This window comes from Phocoena sinus, chromosome 6, assembly GCF_008692025.1.
Source record: "Phocoena sinus isolate mPhoSin1 chromosome 6, mPhoSin1.pri, whole genome shotgun sequence".
Lineage (NCBI taxonomy): Eukaryota > Metazoa > Chordata > Mammalia > Artiodactyla > Phocoenidae > Phocoena > Phocoena sinus.
The window spans coordinates 45,708,455-45,728,411 of NC_045768.1; the positions used below are offsets into that span (position 1 = coordinate 45,708,455).

At 38.3% G+C, this 19,957-nt stretch overlaps 1 protein-coding gene across 1 annotated transcript in view; it reads right to left on the reverse strand.

Annotated features, from left to right (window-relative positions):
* The window catches only part of RORB (RAR related orphan receptor B), a 189,562-nt gene extending 169,814 nt beyond the window's left edge, over nt 1-19,748 (reverse strand). The window contains exon 1 of the mRNA XM_032636244.1: nt 19,383-19,748. Within this exon, the coding sequence (XP_032492135.1) occupies nt 19,383-19,389 (7 nt within the window). The 5' untranslated portion in view covers nt 19,390-19,748. The remainder of the gene's footprint in view (nt 1-19,382) is intronic.
* Nucleotides 19,749-19,957: the final 209 nt, after the last annotated feature.

A 19,957-nucleotide genomic window follows, 5' to 3' on the forward strand; every position in this document is an offset into this window, starting at 1 on the left:
CACAATTTTTACTGGGAAGAAGAGGAAAGATCCAACAATTTTAGATACTTGGTGGGATCTTTAAAGGTTGCGTGTTAAATATAACAAAATATTGGACTGCTCCCATTTAAAAAGTGGTGAGCTCCTTCATAAAGCCCCCCAAGAACAGATCAACCCTCCACAGCTATGAAAAAAGCACCATAGATATAATAACATTCAGTAAGATGGTATGTGGGGAAACATTGCAGTTTGTATCTGGTAATTGTTGTGTCTGTAAGTTTTTCAATGAGATCGTGCTAAACAAATATAGATAAACGTAAGGAAAAAACCCCATCAAACCATCATAACAATCTTTGAGTTTCTTCTCTGCAACTGGATGCAATGCTGTGCTCAGTTAATGTTTTGAAATCATGTTCACCAGGTGTATTAGGACCTCTTAGGTGAGAGTGAGGAAACTGACTATAAGGCAGGTTTTAGGGGGGCAACTGAGATGTTAGCTAAGCCTGCTGACCCTGGCATATGCCAGACCAAGTCTCCAGACAGCCTCTCTGCTTTTTGCTTGACTTCTCTTTTTCTCCAGTGACCCCTGAATCATCAAAAGATACATTTGAAACAAGGATTCGTCACAGACTTGGGTTTTCCAAATGTTTAAACATGGATCCGCAACATTCTCAACTCATCTTAGTACAACAAAACTCTTCACTTGGTATTTCAGCATCTCTCAATTCTTTCCTCTATCTAACCAAATCTCTACTTCCTAATGGAAACTCTCTGGGAAGCCTGCTGTACTTGAAAAATTATACATATTCTATAGATGTTGATCTGAGATTCTCTGAGCCTCAGCTTTCTCATTTGCAAAATAGACATAACAGCATTTCACTATTTTGGTGACAATAAAAATTCAAGATAATAATAAACCACTCAATGAGGACTAAATACCAAGGCACTATGCTAAGTACTTTATGATGTTAACTTATGTAATTCAACCCTTACAATAACCCCAAGAGGTAGGTATTCATCTTCATCTTACAAAATAATGTGAGGCTCAGAGAAGTTAAGTAACTTGCCCAAGGCCACACAGTAAGTAGTAGAGGTTGGACTGGAACCTGATTGTCCCACTTTAATGCCTGGGATTGTAAATTGCACCCTGTGAGGTCAAGGACCTAAGGCAGCATCTGACACATAGTGAGAGTAGAGTAAATGTTAGTTTCTTCTCTTACACTGTTTCATTTGGGGTGGTAGACACACACAATTTGTGCCTTACAAGTCTATCCCCAAGCTTTAGTCTACTCTGTCCTTATACTGGAAAAGCTTCTTGTGATTACTTACTGATAAAATTCTATGCAATTTGAAGGTTCTGTTCAGTGACTTCCCATAAAGTTCATCCTAATCACTGTAACACTGACCTCACTTCTGAACTCATCTGGCTTTCACCTGTTACAGGGGTCCTTTGGCAATGCCATACTGTTGTATTCTTAGTTAACAACTCACATCTGCCCTTTTGAAACCTCAGGGGTTCACTTCTCAAGAAAAGAGACAGCATTTTGCAGTGGTTAAGAACACAGGCTCAGGAGGTAGCCCGCTTGGGTCTGAATCTCAGTTTTGCCATTTACTAGATGTGTGACTTGGGCAAATACTTAGCCTTTCTATAGCTCAGTTTCCTCACCTATCAAAAGAACCAAATAATAAACACTATTTTATTATAAAGTTGCTGTGAGGATTAACTAAGTTAATATTTGTTAGGAATTAGACAGGAACATGACACATAATAAGTGCTACATAGTATTTATTTTTTAAATAAATACACTTTCTTCATTGGATTGCCTCCAACAATTACATAATTCTCAGAATATACTAGATATGCAACATATTGGTTTATCAGTTAGTTAATTGGTCATTTTTTGAGTTACCTTTCCTCATCCATAATTAATTTGAAGTTTCAATTACCTGTTATTCATGGATAAAGTATTGAGTTTGGAGTTGGGGATTCAAAGATGCCTGACATCAAGGGGTTAAAATATAGAGAAAATAAATATATAAGGTGTTATACTTAAATATTAATTGATGATTCAATTTGGCAATGTGTATAAATAATGTACTACAGACTCATTCTATTAAAATGTGGCCAAGCTGCCTGGTACTGCATTGTATTTCAGCATATTTTTAATATACTATTATCTCCTTAAGGCTTGAATACTTTCACTCATTTAATCAACATTTATTGGATGTCAGATTTTGTGCTGGGTGATGGGAATACTAAGTTCAATAAGACATGGATCCTGTCCTCAGGGACTTGAGTCCAGAGTTGGGGTCAGCAAAACAACTGTCCACGAAAATCTAGCCCACCACCTGTTTTTGTAAATAAAGCTTCATTGGAACACAGCCACGATCATCCATTTATATACTGACTATGGCTGCTTTTGTGCCTCAATGTCAAAGATGAATAGTTGTGACAGAGATTGTGTGGGCCATAAAGTCTAAAATATTTACTATCTGGGGCTTTAAAGAAAAACTCTTCAGACCCCTGGTCTAGTAGAATGCACTGAAGTACCTCTTTTTTGAATAGGGTATTCTTTCTATCTCATGGTCATTGATTTTGAGGTTAGTGGTCATCCAGAACTTCTACAGAAAACTGGCACTTCAGAAACTTGGGTGGAATAAATAGTTGGTTACTGTCCAAAGACTCTCAGATATGATTGTGCCTAGTTATTTAAGAAAAAGTTAATGGAGAACAGGTTATTGTTCTTGGTTCGTCTTAGAGTTTGAAATAGTTGTTGCCTAGGTACTCAATCTAATGAAGTTCCTAAGCAATTATGATACCAGGTTAATATGGACCTGAAAAAAAGCATGGCAGAGCACCATAGACTAGGAATCATAGGGTCTGGAGCATTCCCCTTCACCCTAGAATTACTATAAAAGTAGACTATGTAGTACATACTATATATCACTGCAAGGGATGTAATTTCTGAGTCATTTTAGATTTTATATTTTAAAATGAAACTGATGAATTGCTCTTTAAATATATTAATGGAATCTAATAAATCTCAAAATGTTTTGATATCTGTATCATACATTTGAAAAGAAAATCATAAATAAGCTCTTCCTAGAAATTTTTCAATATATATTTTTCTTCTTAAATTCACACTTTCATTTCACTCTCCCCATAGAATTTTATTCTAATGTCAAAATTTTCATACTTGAAAGTGTTTTATTAATCACCTGATAATACTCCTCTGTAACAACAACAACACACACACACAAAATATATATATGTTCAAATTTCACATTTTTCCTCTATGAACACAAGTTCTGAGTTTTAACTTTCCTTCTGGATTGATTTATTGTTATCATTGTCGCTAAATCACAGTCAATAAAAATTACACAATTATATTACAAATTTTATATTTACTAAACATAAAATTAAATATTTAAAGGAAATTCATCTCTTAATAAGCCAGATGAGGCTTTTTTTCCCTTCCAATTATTTCTGGTAATTATGCTTGTCTATTATTTACTACTAGAATGTAATGGGGTTTAGAATCACTTCTATTCCTATTTTTGTTTCTAGAAATAGGTGTTGAAAACGTATTCACATAAATATGTAGGTGGAAGTGGAAAAAATATTGCCAAAGCAGTTTAATCACTTATTTAAACTCCTGAAATCTATGCCTCAAATCACATAGCATTCTATCATCAAAAACTATCTTTAATGATCTATAACTGACAATTTAGTTAAGTCTTCCTTCAATTTTGTTGGAAGTAAAGAAGTAGAAACTACCTGACTTGTAAAAAGATGTTTTGCCCTTTCATTAGAATTATTCATTTTCTCAGCATCAAAATCAAACTTTCGAATTGTTCCTTTGTTGTAGTGCAATGCAAGTTTTGCCATCTTGGGAACCATGCACATAATACAATTTGAAATGAGTGAGAGCTCAGTCTTCCTTTTGTGGAATGGAAGTGAGATCACTGTGAAAGCAGAGGAGGAAAAGAAGAGCCAGCTTTCTCAGAGGATACAGTAGGAAAACTGAGGATCTGTAAAGTGATTCCAGTTAGAAAGCCTTCATGTGTTTCTCAATCAGCTCTATGGACATTTTGGCAGAATAATTCTTTGTTTTGGGGAGCTGTCCAGTACATTGTAGAATGTTTAGCAGCGCTCCTGACCTTTACCTACTGGAGGCCAGTAGCACCTCTTCAATTGTGACAATGAAAAACAGCCAAATATCTCCTGGGGGCAAAATTTCCACCTGTTTTGAACCACTGACCCAGGGGGATGAGTACACATGAAATGAGACTACCTTAGCAGGGTATATCATACTTGAATTCTGCCCTACAAGTACCAATGAGTTCCCAACAGTCTTAAAGGCAAATGGAGATTCGTCGTCTATCTCAGAACATAGGAATATTTTAAAAATCTTCCCACAGCCCCACCAGTAGGTATGAATTCATCCTCCAGCGCTTATATTTTGAGACTTGAGTATATTTATGTTGGTGTTCTTTAACATCTCTAGGGATTACAAAGCTCACCAGTGTTGTCAGGAGATAAATATGGGTTAGTTTAATGAAGGTAAAATAAGGCAAGTTGATTAATTTTTCAATATGAGTATCCTGATCTTTCCTTCAACATTTAAAGTAATATATCTCTCACATTAATATGAGCCTTCAGAGACAAAAAAAGCAATGTTATACTATTCTTTATAAGAATTTAATAAGGCAGAACCCTTTGTTTCCCAATGATGGAGAAAGGTTTTTAACTGCATATTATTATTATTATTTCCAGTACTTATTGTAAATTACAGCATATGGCTTTCAAGAAGACTAGACTCTAAGCTCTTCAGATGAAGGGACTGAATTCTAATCACCCTTGTATCTTCAACACTTAGGAGAGTGCCTGGTGCATAATAGGCCCTTGATAAATGTCTGGTGATGAATGAGTGAATAGTTGTACAAGTATTAAATAAGCTAATTTTCTCAGTGAGCCATTAAACTTTCAACCTTAACCCTATTATCATACGAGCTGACCTCAGGCAAATGCATGAGCTAAAATACAATGACTCGTAGATAAAGGACAGCCTTACTGCTATGCCAGAGTAATTGAGCATTCACTGTGACACTTATCTACAGACTAATCTACAGAGAATGTGTGGAAGTTTTTGAAAGTCCAGAAAAAGCAATGAGAAAATAATTACCTGATAACTTAATATCGAAAGGTAACTTTGGACATTTTTATACATTTGCTTTAATTTCTTTTTTGTGCATTTTATATGATTTGGATCACATAGTATATACAATTTTGCATTTTAACTTTTTATTTGTATTTAGGTTCAGTGATATCAGGGATGATGTCTTTCTTGCTCACCATTTTATCCCTAGAACCTAAAACACATTGTCGAATACATACAAACATTTAATACTAGTGAAGTATATTAAACACGGTGACTACATACTAGTATAAGAATAAGTACATACTAAATGAAAGTGTGCTGGTAAAGAGCATTACAACAGAAGTTTCCCTATATTGTTGAAAATATCATAATGAGGCTATAACAAATCTTTAGGTACAAGACTTTAGGAATAAATTATTTTGACACTTTATTTCCTTTGGGAAAATTCCCAGAAAGTGAATTACTGGGCCAAAGAGTATGATCATTTTAAGGGTTTAGGCTCAATGACTGTACCAATATAAACACCCACTATAGAATATGAGGGTGTCCAATTCATCACACCCTCTACAATTTGACAGGTGAAGATGCCACTAATATTGTTTTAATTCTTTAATAAGTGAAGTTGAGCTCTTTCTTTCCAATTGTTTGTTAGCCACTTATATTTCTTCTTTTTATAAAACAATTGTTTATGTTTTGTGGGGCTGTTTTTAAGATGTTGAAACTGCATTTTTAAACTGTTAAAAAAGCACTCTGTTTTGGATTTTCTTTGGCTTAGCTACCAGGGCACATTCTTATTTATACCTGTCCTGCATTATCTCACAAGATGCTTTGTGCATCACCCAGACGGTATCTACAGAAACTCGCTGAGAACTATAGCGCACTCAACACAGGCAAGACAGTATTATAAATTTTACCTGCGATTACATTTATAAAGAGATGAGACTGCATCTGTCAGCTCCTCCCAGGTTTACAGAATTCCCTTTAAAAATGTTTTCAGAATATTCCTTAAGAGCAGTTACAGTGCAAAGACTGACAGAACTAATGAGTATAGAGAAATATTCCACTATTTCTAAAAGAGCAAGCACAGAAAGTATTTTACATGAGGTAAAACAAAGAGAATCACTTGAGATAAGCCTACAGTTTTTTCCAGTGTGATGTTATCAAACATACTAGATACTAGATGCAAGATGAAGACAACCCAGCGCAGACTCTGATGCAGTCCATTTTCTTTCTAATAGTATCTGTGGTCAAATTTAGTCGAGTTGTGGGAATCAGGACCATTATATAATAAGATCAATTTGAGTCCCGGAGAATAAACGGCAGGGTAGGGTTGGTGTTTCAAGCTATGTTTGTACAGCACAGCTTACACAAAAGAGGTCTGAAAAATCAGTAACAGTGGACTAATAAATATGCTTTTAAAGAAATGTGAATGAGCTTAATGTGAAAGCATAAAAATTAATCATATAAATGATAGCTCAATGTAAGGGATACTATGTTTCAGCCAAAATGCAAAACACATTACATTGCAATATTGTTGCAGAGGAGCAGAACTCTACATTTATTCAGAATGAATGTCAAATTTAATTTTTTTTTTCTTTATATTGCTGGGCACAATTACACATGGCACTCTCTTAATGTTGTCAAGGTTTTTTCCTTAAGAAAATATTTTATGCTTGTACAAGACAGAGTTGGATAGGATGATAACAGGGCTTTGATATAAATGGTGTGCTGCTGAGACTTTCAATTCCAGCCAATCAATCAGACAAAATTAATTAAACTCAGATAAATAGTGGTATGCTTGGCTATTCAACCCATTACTGTGTTTGAAATGCTTATGGCCAAAGATAGATAACCCTCCTCTTTTTTTTTTTTTTTTGCGGTATGTGGGCCTCTCACTGTTGTGGCCTCTCCCGTTGCAGAGCCGGGGCATGTGGGATCCTCCAGGATGGGGGCACGAACCCGTGTCCCCTGCATCGGCAGGCGGACTCTCAACCACTGCGCCCCAGGGAAGCCCAATAACCCTCCTCTTAACAAACATAAAAACCAGAGGAGAGAACTGACAAACTGAGGGACAAATGAGTGAATTAACAAACTATTAGGCAAGTGCATTTTGATTACTGAATAAAGAGGAATTTCATATTTAGACATAAACAGTCTTTAGAGCTACCCATAAAGTTGTTTCTTTCATTAAATTAGAGGCAGCTAGGTTAGGATCTTAGTGGAGGAAACATCTATAAATATGTAATTTCACTAAAAATATGAAATCTCTGTCAATTTATGAAATTTAAATTTCATAAATTTAAATTTATGAAATTAAATTTCAGAATCTTCAAGGCAGTAATTATGTTCACAAAAATTTTTACTATATATACTTTGACTTTGCTATTATTTTTACTGGACAGTTTCCATTCAGAATCTGTAGATGTTTCCATAATACTTATTTTAATTTTTCCTGAGATTGGTAAATGTCATGATCATTATTTTAGGAGTGAAAACTGTGGAGAACTACGGCTTGTCCAAGAGGATCCTGTGATTGGATGAAATATATAGTTTTACTATATTAATATGTATTCTTTATATGGCCAAAAAACTCATGAGAGTTTGGGTACCAAGTTTTATCTTGAGGGCCAATACTGGTCAAATGGTAGTACAAGTTGCATCTGGACTTAGCAAGTATTAATGCCATAATTGATGAGTGATGTCTGCTGTGCGTACAGGGATGGTAAAAAATAGTACAGCACAGCCTAAGAGAGAAAGCACAGAGTAATGAAAATAGAACTGGACTCAGAGTCAAAAGCCCTTGATTGAAGTCAAACTCTGGTCTCAACTTCTTTTAACAAATAATTATGGACAAATCATATATTTTCACATTTAGAAAAAGGGGTATAAGCAACACTGGATATTTCAGAAATTCAAATGAAACAAAGATTATCTAAGGAATTCTTTAGGAATTTTGTAAGAAAACCACTTTTGTTGTGCCTGAGACTGTTATCTCAGAGGGCATTGCTTCTTATACATTGTAAGTACTCAATAATCAGGATTTGTTGAATCATATTTAAACCTGATCCACTATTGGGAGTGTCACCAAAACTCTGTCATATTTTCTTTTACTTTTTGGTCATTGTATTATGATAAAAGAAAGTCTATCTCTGACTCTAAATCAACACTCATGTCAACCATGTTAGGTAACCTTTCAGAAATCATTAATGAAATTTCGGTGGAAAAAATTTCAGAATTAATTTATTTCAATACAAAACAACACTTTCTAAAACCAATCAAATAAACTTTAATTTATTGTGACACGGGTGGCAACCAGAAATGACTTTTAGTGATATTAAGTTAACAGAACAAAATAAAACAAAAACACAATTGGAAGGGTATTAAGGCTACCTTATTAGCATTCTTATTATTGATATTTCTGAGCTGTCTTTGGAAAGATACTCCAAAAGCCCTGTTCCTTTGGTACTTAGCTTTTTTTTTTTTTCAGATAACAGGAATGAAAATATACATGCAAGGGTGAAAGTGCTTAGGATTGCCTTTTAAAAGTAGTCAGGATTTAAAAGAAAAAAACCAGAATATTGGGCCATTTGTTTTAAACTTAATTTTAGAGCAAACTGATGAATAGTATAGGACCCTAAAAATTTCTAAATGAATTTATCCAAAATATTAAAACAATTATTATCAAGAAGCACTGCACCTTAATGATACAATGTATTTTTCCTGAACAAATGTTCCTCTTTTCAAATCAGACTGTGTGGCATTTGCTCATATTCAACAACTGTGGAAATTTGGAACAAGGTTTCTTCTTAAAAAGAAAAAAAGTCTAATCCCTTTGCTTTGTGTCAGGAACAACTTATGTACAAGTTAACAGGAAATGCTGTATGTAATAATTTTATTATTTGACCCAACAATGATAAGGATAGCCAATCACTCATTAGAAACTGAACATGCCTGAGTTCTTTAAGCTTGCACATTACTGTTTGATTCTGGAATCTAGCAGCCAGCAGCTGCTGGATGGTAAACTATGACTGGAGTGTTCATTCTGGCTCAAGCTCTATAATGAAACTTTTACTTGGGCAACTTGGAATATGGGTTTTTATGCTAATCCAGTGTTACGGAACCCATATGAAGCACTTGTGCGATCCATTCCTTGGACACGTGAAATTAAACATATTTTAAATGTGGTTTGATAAATAGTTTCAATTATTTTCATTTCACTATTCAGGCAAATAAAAATAGTGCTACTGTTTGAATTTCATATCCTCAGAATCAATTATAGGCAAGAACACATTCTGATCCTATTTAACAAGACAGTCTTTAAATAGCCTTTTTAAGGGAAAGATCAAATAGTGGTTTAGTGTTTACTTAATAAACATATTTCCATAAAAGCCAGAGTAAAAAAATCTAGATTCATATTACATATGGCATTCAAGTAAACTACTGTTCTCCAAAGGTTCAATCTATATTTACCACCAAGAAAAGCACACTGGCCCAGGCATAACATGAAGTGGGTATATGTGTCCACTGTCATATAACATACGATGCCAGAGATGAGCACCAGAGGAACCACAGTAAGAAGTGAGGGAGGCAGATATAAGCTAAAATGTTCTTGGTTTTCAGAGTTCTCTAAAGGCTGCTTTTTCTTGATGTTGATTTTTGTGTTTTAACTAACTGCAGTTTCTGACCAATCTGATCATATCACTGTCCTTTTACACAACTGTCCTTTTATTACCACCTAAACTTACAGAAATTTGTTTTTAAGCTCAGATAAACGGTGTGACCCATCACATGACAGGCCAGATTTTATTCCAGAGTTAGGAATGGAATCACAGATTGTAATATCATTTCAATGCCATTTTTCAGAAAAATTACTCCCATTTCATACTTCTACTTGATACTAATCTTAGTTTTGTTTTTCTTTTGTTTTGTATTATATTCACCTTTTGAAATAGAAAGCACTGTCAACAAGTATACTTTTCAGTTTAACCTGATAACCTAACTCGGTCTGAAGCTGAGTACTGTATTGTGATGTCTAAATATAACGGTACAGATAAATTAAAATATTTTAAATATAAAAAAAAAAAGAAGCGAGGGAGGGAGTATCCAGAAAACCAGTTGCCTTATTTAATAACTGTTCAGTCAAAGCTCCTAAAAGTTAGAGGGGCCGTTCTGTGCCCTCTCTTCCAACCTTTCACCTTTTTGGAAAAGCCTCAAAAAATGGGGTCAGTCAGCCACTTCTTGAATTCTTCCAGTTCCATGAAGTAAATAGATTAAGTACAGTAGCCATTATGTTGTCAGGATATGTTGCAACAACAAAAAAGTACCATTCCTTAGTCTAATAAATTCCAATTGATAATCTGTACTTTAAAAAATTATCTATTTTTCAAGACTGAAAATGTATGACTATGTGGTCTTGCTCACTGTGTAGAAATTTGACGATGAGGTTTATGCTAATGCGGAGGGTTATGATCAAGAGTGGCAATTTGGCTGCCTGGAAGTCTCAAATGGTGACATTCACCTTTGTGAATTCTCCCCAGTCTAGGGTCTGGTTTTCAGTTTTGTAGGCTCAGAAACTTGATCTCACCAGAGTTTCAGAGTAGATTAGACCTTAGTACGAGGATTCAAGTTAACTAAGCTCACAAGAGCTAATGTAGAAGACCAGAAAGTCAAATTATCACTTCAAAGTGAAGAGCCTACTTGTGAATTGCAGTAGATACTTTTTTAAGCTTCATCAGCGATTTACCTATAGATAGATAGTGCTAGGACGACGGACATGGCCAATAGTTGTTTCTCACACTCACATTTCTGTTACTGCCTAGGAGTCCAGGATTTCTCCATCTTTAAATATGCTTAAGGGAGAGAATAACTCAAAAGTCAGCAAGACTATTATCTGTTGACTTTATAGTTTAATTTTCAGAGTTCAATCTTACATCCAAGTTCTTGAAATGGAAAAGTTTGAGGAATATCACTATTGCCCTCAGATACTGCCGACATGCCCTATTACTTCAATGGATTTTATTCTTCCTGATATCTAGTAATCTAAGATACTCTCTAGAGTAGATATCACTATTTTCAGGTAATGCCTTAAATGTTAAAGAAAATGAAGCTCAATATATATCAGCCATGTCCTTATTCCTTATTTTACAAAGATAAGAATTTCTCTTATAAAAACAAATGTATAAGAACATTGTATTTTTTTCCTAGTGATTCATTTTTTGCAAGTTACATTCTTCCCCACTCTGATATTTGTCTAATTCTGTACATTTTCTTTTTGTAATTTAAGAGTTACTTTAGAGTTTTCTTTTTTAAATTGTCACTTGTAAATTATTTTACTAGTAAGAGTTTGATTTGGGAACAATGCTACTAGTTATTCTACATCAGGATATGATCTTTTTGGAACAGTTCTACTTCCATAAACTAAATTTCACCTAGCACCTACTATAAAAGGCAAGTGTGAAATACAAGAAACAATAATTTAATAAATCTCATTTATGATGAATAAATTAACCAAAAGACAGATTTCTATGCATCCTTAGAGGCCCATCTCAAACATCACTTCCCCTGTGAGAGCTACTCTGATGTTCTGATAGCATCCCTACTGTATTCTGTTCTGCTCTCACTTTGATCATAGCTTTGACCTCACCAGTTGTCTAATGTTTTATCAACTTGGGCATCCTTACGGCTCAGTTTTGCGCCTCACTTTGACTAGATGCTCAATAAATCATGGATAAATGAATGTGAGTCACATACATTTCTATTAGTATATACGTGGCTGCAGAAGATGAAATCTTTGTGCCTGTCCCTTTTAAAATTAAAACTGAAAATTGAAATATTCAGGAAGATGGTCTTGTTCCCATTCTTGAGAGGATATCTTAATTTGGACTCCTAGAAATGAGATGATCAATGAGGTTGACAAAGTTTTCAGAACAGGGGAGAATCAAGCTTGGCTGGTTCCAAATAGGGAGAGAAATTTGTATTTAAAAATGATATTTTAAAAAACTAGTCAGAAGATTAAAATAAAATAATATTCTACTTTTTATTGCAGCCAGTAATACTCATTTATTCCATGCTAAGTAATGATTAAAAATGCCAAGGCCTTTTAAAAAAGCTTTTGCTGTTTCTTTTTTAAAGGATAACTTGGTGCCCAAATTCAGCGAGGACCTTCTGTACTTCTAAGTCAATATTAAAATACTGTATATCTGCTACTGTCCCATGATTACAATATAATCCTAATAAAATGCAGGTAATGGTGTAACAGTCTTTAAAGAAGGACGGTTTATTGGACAGTCATATGAAAATTTTTAAAAATATAATTTAAAATTGACTTGTCACAACATTCACTGGGAAAAAAGCTTTACTATGAAATAAAAATCTATGTAAGTTTTCTTTAAGCATTCCAAATCTTTCATATGTCCCACGGTACCAGGATATTGGGTTTACATGAGTACAAAGCAATAAGCAGGCTAGTAACAAAAAACATAATTCGGTAATCAACCAGATTATTTGTCCCCACCTCTGTCTTTTTTTTTTTTTTTTTTTGCTGATGTCTGTAATTCCTCTGAATTTGAGAAATATAACCCAGGGCCACATGATATGAAAACTAATCACACACAAAAAATGACACCAATAAATACCCTTTTTAGTTAAGTCATTTACAAAGTCAGCATACCCACCCAGTTAATAAAATTTCACATGCAGAGGTGAACACGCTTAAGTCAAAGCAAATTACCTATGTTCTTTTATAAGAACAGGTTTTTGAACGAGTTTTTAGGTTCACGTTTTGGCAAAGGTAATATGTTTATTTTGACCTCTGTAGGAACATGCCTAAGCCAAGAACATCCAATTGAATTTAAAACAAAGTTTACCATAACGTTGTAATAATTATCATAAAGTAAATTCTATTTCTAATAGTTATAAAATAAGGACTAACCAAGAAAAATGCATATTACATTTAGTAGAAAACACTATGCCTTTAAAGAGTTATTTTTAAATGTTTTAAATGCTTGCTATGCAAGATATTACACAATGTAGATAAAATATACTTTGAATATTATTTTTAACTCCCCAGATAACCATTAATGAAATCGCACTTATTATTTGTTGCAGACAACAAATCTAGGACTTGAAATATTGATGGCCACATAATTTTAAAGGTGAAGAGAGGAAGCCAAAATTCTAAGTGCTTTGCAATGCATAATAATTTTGTTTGTGACGCTACGATCTCAATATTTCCTTTCATAAGAACCCACTCCCCACTGCCATTAGTTAACCACATGGTTATTATATTTAGCTTGATTCTCTATAAATGCCGTTATAACACCTGTGGTTTCCCTCATTAAGAACTGAAATGGATGGGGTCAGGGGTTGAAAGGGCAGCATATGCGCTAAGAAAGAACTAGTTAACATAGCCTATTATATTGGTGCACTGGTAAATCTCATTTCTATTCATCAGATGATTAGTTCAATCAATATTTATTCCTCTATGCTCCCTTTGTCTTTTGCTACAAAGGAGACATCCTTCAAATTCATGGCATAAGCCTTGTTATCTATGAATTTGTTGCCTAATTTGAGAGGGAATATTTTATTTACTTGGCAGTCCTAAATTCTTTGATTCCTTTTCCCTCTAATTATCATTAGGTAGTATAATGGAGTTTTGTGTAGATTATTTATAAATATTAAGAGTTTTTTGTTTGTTTGTTTTAATGTGACTAAAGTACCACATGTATTCATTTATTCTTTTTGAAGGCTCTGGAAAGTTGCTTCTGTTTCTCTATATATGTTTGAATTTGGAAGTGTGGATTGAGAAAGCAAAGATAAGAATGATTTTCTCTCTCACATATTCATTCTTCTTCTCTGAGTGGGTGGTTATAGGCACATACATATACATATTGTGTATCAGTGTGTATCAACAGACGCCTCCAAAGACTGCTATTATCTGCTAGGGATTCTGTTAAGTCACAGATTCTAGTCAAAGTAAGATAAATATTTGCACGAAGCTGTAATTGGAAGATGATTACAACGTTACAGAAATAATACTTTATGTGTAGAGTGCTCATTTTATCAAAGGTCATTATGCATTACATTACAAAAGATTTATTTCATTTGTCTACTTAATTTCTGTTCTTTATGTAAGAATGGTTGGAATAATAAAACTATATCTAGAATTTTAAAAACCTTATATTAATTATTAAGCAAAATTTCCATTCCTAATATTTACTTTTCTGTATATTTTAACATCACAATAAAATACTTTGTTAATGTCAATTACATAAAATTAATGGCAATATAATTTAAGGCCTGTTTTTGTCTTTATGGAAGAGACACAGAAACGATTTAGTCTTAAGAAATTCTCATCATAATACTAGAATGATAAAAATATATATAATTTAAGTCATCTCAATCACTAATAAATTTGCACTAATAACGTATGTGTTCATAATTTTTGATATGTTTTAATCGGGCTAAAATTTGATGGTTTTAACTTTGGCATTAATTTTCCTATATCTTCATATACCTGTAAGGCTTAGATTTCTCCAAGGTACAGTGGCACTAATGTTACTGTTCACAGTTTAAAACCTCACTTTATTTACAAATTTGCAGAACACCGGCAGACCCTCATATAAAGAATTTTAAAATTTAATAATTTACTAGAATATTTTTAACTCTATTAATTGAATGCTATAATATGTACTTTAAATAAGAGGTATGTTATTCATAGCAGTGAAAAAAATCTAGTTAATGCCTTGTGATTCACACTTTTACTTCTTAACACTATTGTATCAAAAAGTATAAAAACTACATAAAGCTGAAAAAAAGTTTTACTTGTCTTTTTATCTAGGAAAACTGCCTGTATTGAATCATTTAAAAATCCTAGTGACAATTCTGCATATGCTACTTTTAGGGGGGAACAAAAAGTAGGAATTGTTACACAGCTGGAATGCCATGTTCACGAAGACCAACCCTGAAACTTAATATTTTCTTCATGCTGGAAAATTTTTGCTGCTGTAAAATTAGGCTTCATGAGTATGAAACATGTACATTTAAAATACAGTGTATTTGTATTGCATACACACATGAATAGTTGCTTTTATGGTTGTAAATAGTTTAGTGTCTAACAAATTGTTACCAAATTAACTAAATGTGGACATTTCTTTTGATTGAATATAAAATAAATGTGTTAGTTATGTTAAAGTTAAACTTCACATAAACCTCTTTAATAATGATGCAAGAAATCCTTTAAGATTTTTCTAAACAGTACAGCAAATTATACTGCTGCTGATGGAAAATCCAGGACTTGTGAGTTTTAAATGAACGCTACAAAGGAGTTTTAATCTTGTATCCCCCATGTTTATGAAGCCTGCTGCTCAAAGTTCTCCCTTTCTATTTCCATCCTGGTTTCCCAATTCCTGATGATCTGAAAATATAGAAAAGTTAAAAGCCTTAATGGTACTAATATGTATACCGGAAGTCCAGGATGTCACGCCCTTCTGTGTTAATGGGGGAGGAGAGAGTCCCAAGATGTAACCACCTAAGAAAAACAATTTTCTGGCTATATATTTTTTCAACAATACTTGAAATATAGCTTTAGGATTTTTCTTTGAATTGTTTGAATGTTTACTTTTCTTGGATTATAAAGACAGCTTACTGATACTTACTTAATGAACAATTACTAATGACTACTGACAGAGAGGTCCTTCCACAAATTTTTTTTAGTTGTGGGAGGTGGAATGTTGGTTAGAAATATTTAATTGGAATTTTTGGAAGAAATTAAGATTGAGAACAGGTTCAGGAAATTTAAAGGCCTGGCCATCAGGACGTTCAGAGCTCCAGACTTCCCAAGGGTTGCCATACCTCTGAGAGCAAGCCGCTTCTTTTCTAAAGTTAGCAGTTCATAAAAATTAACTACCTGAAAATAATAGATGAAAACCGGACTTTAGAAAAGCCAAGCCCCTCCTTGTTTACAGCAAGGATAAAAACCAGATTTCTAATCCGCCGGAGCCACAATCACCTATTGATTGCGACGACATCTGTGCCCCTGTTTTTGGAAGCAGGGTTTTCTGCGGAGGCAGGGTGAAAATCCGACCATTCGGTGCTCCTGTGTAATAAACAGCTAGCAGGCTTCCAGGAAGGAGTCATGAAATCCACACCTCGGCTCACTTGTTTCTCACCTATGGACGGATCCAATTAAAAGTCCTCCCGCATTCATAAGTTATCCTTTTCAATAATGCAATCTACGAAGTAGCATCTCTAGACCTCATGTGGTAGGTACTCTGTAGCAGACAAAGGGTGAAAGGCTTTGTGCGCCACCAAATACACCCTTCTCCGCCCCAGGCCAGCCCCGACTAAGCCGTAGCGCTGGGGACCGACTCAGTGCAGCCGTGGGGTAGGACAATGACCTAAGGATCAGAGCCTCTTAACCCCTTTCTCACCCCAGAGCTTCCCTCGGGATAAAGTCTCATAACTATCCCAGACCTGGCGGGGGCGGGGTGGAGGCCGGCGGTCGGGGGTGGGTTTACTGTGTTGGTCCCCAGGGCGACCACTCGATCCTGGACCAACTTTGCATTGTGCCAAGTGCCCTGACCCAGTAGAGTTGCCAAATGCAAACCGTGGAGCCGAGGCTGAATAACAGACTGGGACCACCCGGGGATGGGGGACGTGTTTGTGTGCGCGCGCGTGTGTGCGTGCGCGCGTGTGTGGTGTAGGGGGAAAGGGAGTGGGCGCACTGTAAAGCTGAGTTCAAAAACTGCCCCCTCCCCCGATATAGACTGCTTAGTAGCCCAGGCACAAGAGAAAGTTGATTCGTTTCCGCTCTCACTTCTCAAGTTCACACTCAAGTTCAACCCCTGACTCTCATAAGACGTCTGAGTAGCCTGGACCTTTTCTCCATCCTTATACAATCACCTCTGATGACGCGGAAGGGCACGGTCTGTAGGAAACGCGCAGAGATGGCAGAGGAGGGACAGTAAAGGGTCAAGAACGGAGAGCCCAGGAGGTAGAGAGGACTCCACCACCTTTTAAGGTTGATTTTTCTCCAGAGCGTTCCCCCGGGCCCCCTGAAAGCTGTCTTAAGTTAGAACCCTCTGGGGCTGTGGGGTGAGTTGGCGGGGCGGGGCGGGGGGGGGGGGGGGAGTAAGCTTCCATTTCTTTCTCAAGGTAAGAGGCAGCACCTGGCGTCAAGCTTCTCGAGTCCCCGAAGTGGGCGCCTTGGCGAATCTGGACTGTCGCTGGCAAACTGCTCCTTCAGGAGCAGTGCGATCAAGCTACAACCCACTCTTGTCCCACACTCGTCTGTTTTCTACAATTTAAGGGGAGAGTGAGTGGCTTTTGGCCCCAGGCCCTAGTGCCGGGTTGGAACTGACGTGGCGCATGGTTTCAGACCTTCAGAACATAAGAACTCAGCCACGGGAGGAATATTGATTGGAAAGGGAGAAGTAGGAGTTGGACGAACTGGCTACCCCAGAGAGGAGCAAGGGAAACTGAAAGGAGAGAGGATGGTGGTGAGACGGGACAGAAAAACAAAAACAAAGACTAGGGCGTCCTTAACTTAAAGGTTCTGCACTCGCCAATTACCCAAGTATAGTTTCCTGAAAGAATCTGGGCAGTGGAGCATGTGACCAATCCCCCAATCGGGACACTAAACTGGAACCAGCTCGCACTCACGGGGCCCCCACTACCAGTATGCGGGTCAATCAAGACCATTTCACCAGGACGTCTCTGTCCCTTAGCTTCAGCTACCTCCCTCCCACCCACCTCCATGGACGGCCTCTCTGTTCCTCTTCCCCCTTCCCTTTCTTGCCACGTCCCAGCGCCTAGCTGGCTAACCCAGTCTCTGCTCTAGCGTCCAGGCTCGGGATTCACTTCGAGCGGAGCAGGGGGAACATGCCCGATACCCCATCCCGACGCTCCTCAAGAGGTACTGGGAATGTGGATGGGAGGTGAACACAGCCGAGTGGAAGGCGATGAGTGTTTGCAGCCCAACTCTCCCAAGTTCTTCTTGGCCAGTCTACCTGTCACGCGGGCTCGGGGATGTAGGAAGGTCCGGAGCTGGCCGTTTCCACCTTTCTGTTGCCAGGACCCAGAGGGACAGAGGAGGAGGAGAGGAGAGCCCCCGCCCCCGCTCCACCGCAAGAAACGCAGAATGGCTAGAAAGAAACACTGGGGAGTGTGAGGCGGCGGGTGCTCCGAGGCTCGCACTTATCCCCATGGCACGCGGGCACCCGGCCCGCTCTCCGAGAGAAGAGTGAAGTTGTGGCCAAGCAGACAGTGGAGGAAAGCGGCTCTGGGCACAGCGCGCAGGAAATGTGAAGGTCCTGGCACCGCAGGGGAGGAGACGGATCAAGTGATTCCCTAAAGCGGGCCAGGCCATCCGCCCGGGCAACCCAAAGTGCAGCCGGAACAAGTGTGTTGCCCCTGTCCCCGGCGCGTCACCCCACCGCCGCCAGTTAGCCCAGGAGACCTGCCACCGCAGTCGCCGCTGGGGGTCCTGGCCCGAAGGTTCACCCAGCACTACCTCCCGCAGCGGCCCTTTGACAAAGGAGCCTTCCCCGCCGCGGGTAGCGCGGGCTTTTATCCTCTGGAACTTTCTCCGCACAACTTTTTCAGGGTGGCGCTCGTCCCTGGGCCGCGCGGGCTCGGGCACGCGGACCTGGCCAGGGCGCAGCTCCGGCGCGAGGTACGCGCGCAGGGGACGAACCCGGAATCTGTGTCTAGTCCCACGACACCGTCCCCTCTGCCTACCACTCCCACGAAGGGACACTGTCCGCTGACCTGGACGCCGGTGGGCCTCGTAACCTGAAGAGTGTGTGTACCCGCCTGGCCGCCTGCCCGTGAGCCCCGCGCGCCTAACCCGGGCTGGCGACCGCCGCGCGCCCTGCGCTTCTAGCGGCTTCTGCCCAGAGGCATACTTCTCCCGGCTCTCCCTCCAACCGGCGTTCGCATCCGCACCCGAGAGTGACACCCCAAAATGGTACAGTACAACTCAAGGACTGGGAAGAAGCAACTAGCGTCGTCCCCCTCTCCAAAAAGCGCCCTCCCGTGTCCCTCCAGAACTCCTGAGAGGCATCAACACCTTCCCACAACTTTCTACGCCCAGGCCATTTGCAGCCCAACTGCGAACACGAACTCAGTAACTGCGCCCCGCCAACCTCTTTCCTCTTCGGCTGGGTGCGCTCCCCTCCCCCATCGCCCATCTGGCTGGAGTTGGCCGGACCGGGTAGACACGGTGCCTGCGGGCTCGCTTACCTCGCATGGTGTAGCCGCTCTCCCGCTCCGCGTAGTCATGAAGCTGCTCCCAGCCCGAACCCCGGAGAGCCCAAAAATCCCGCTCAGCACGAGTGAGGAAGGTAGTCGGCGAACAGCTGCTCTGCCGAGAAAACCATCCCTTTAGGTGGACGCCGTGGCCGGAGGGTGATGTTTGCTGTCGCCGCTGCTATGTTAACAGTTTTGATGATGGTGGTGGTGACTGTTTTGATGGTTGTTTGGTTGTTTGTTTGTTTTCAGGAGGGGTGAAAAAAATGTGCTGGCTGGCTGGTGCCTGGGTTTTGTTTTGCTTTTGTTTTTCTTTCTCTCCAATGTACTTGCTTTTTAAAAATGCCACCGCCTCCGGCTCAGAAGGTTTCTTTTGTGATCACTTGGACTGAGGAGGAGGAGGAAGGGCAGCAGCAGGAGGAGGAGTTGGTGGTGGTTTTGTTAGTTACAAAGAAGAGGGAGAAGGAGCAAGGGGAAAAAAAGGAAACAGAAAGAAGAGGAAGAAAGGCGGTGTGGATGGCAGAGCATGTGCGTTTTCACATGACATCTGTGCCTGTTAGCGGATCCAC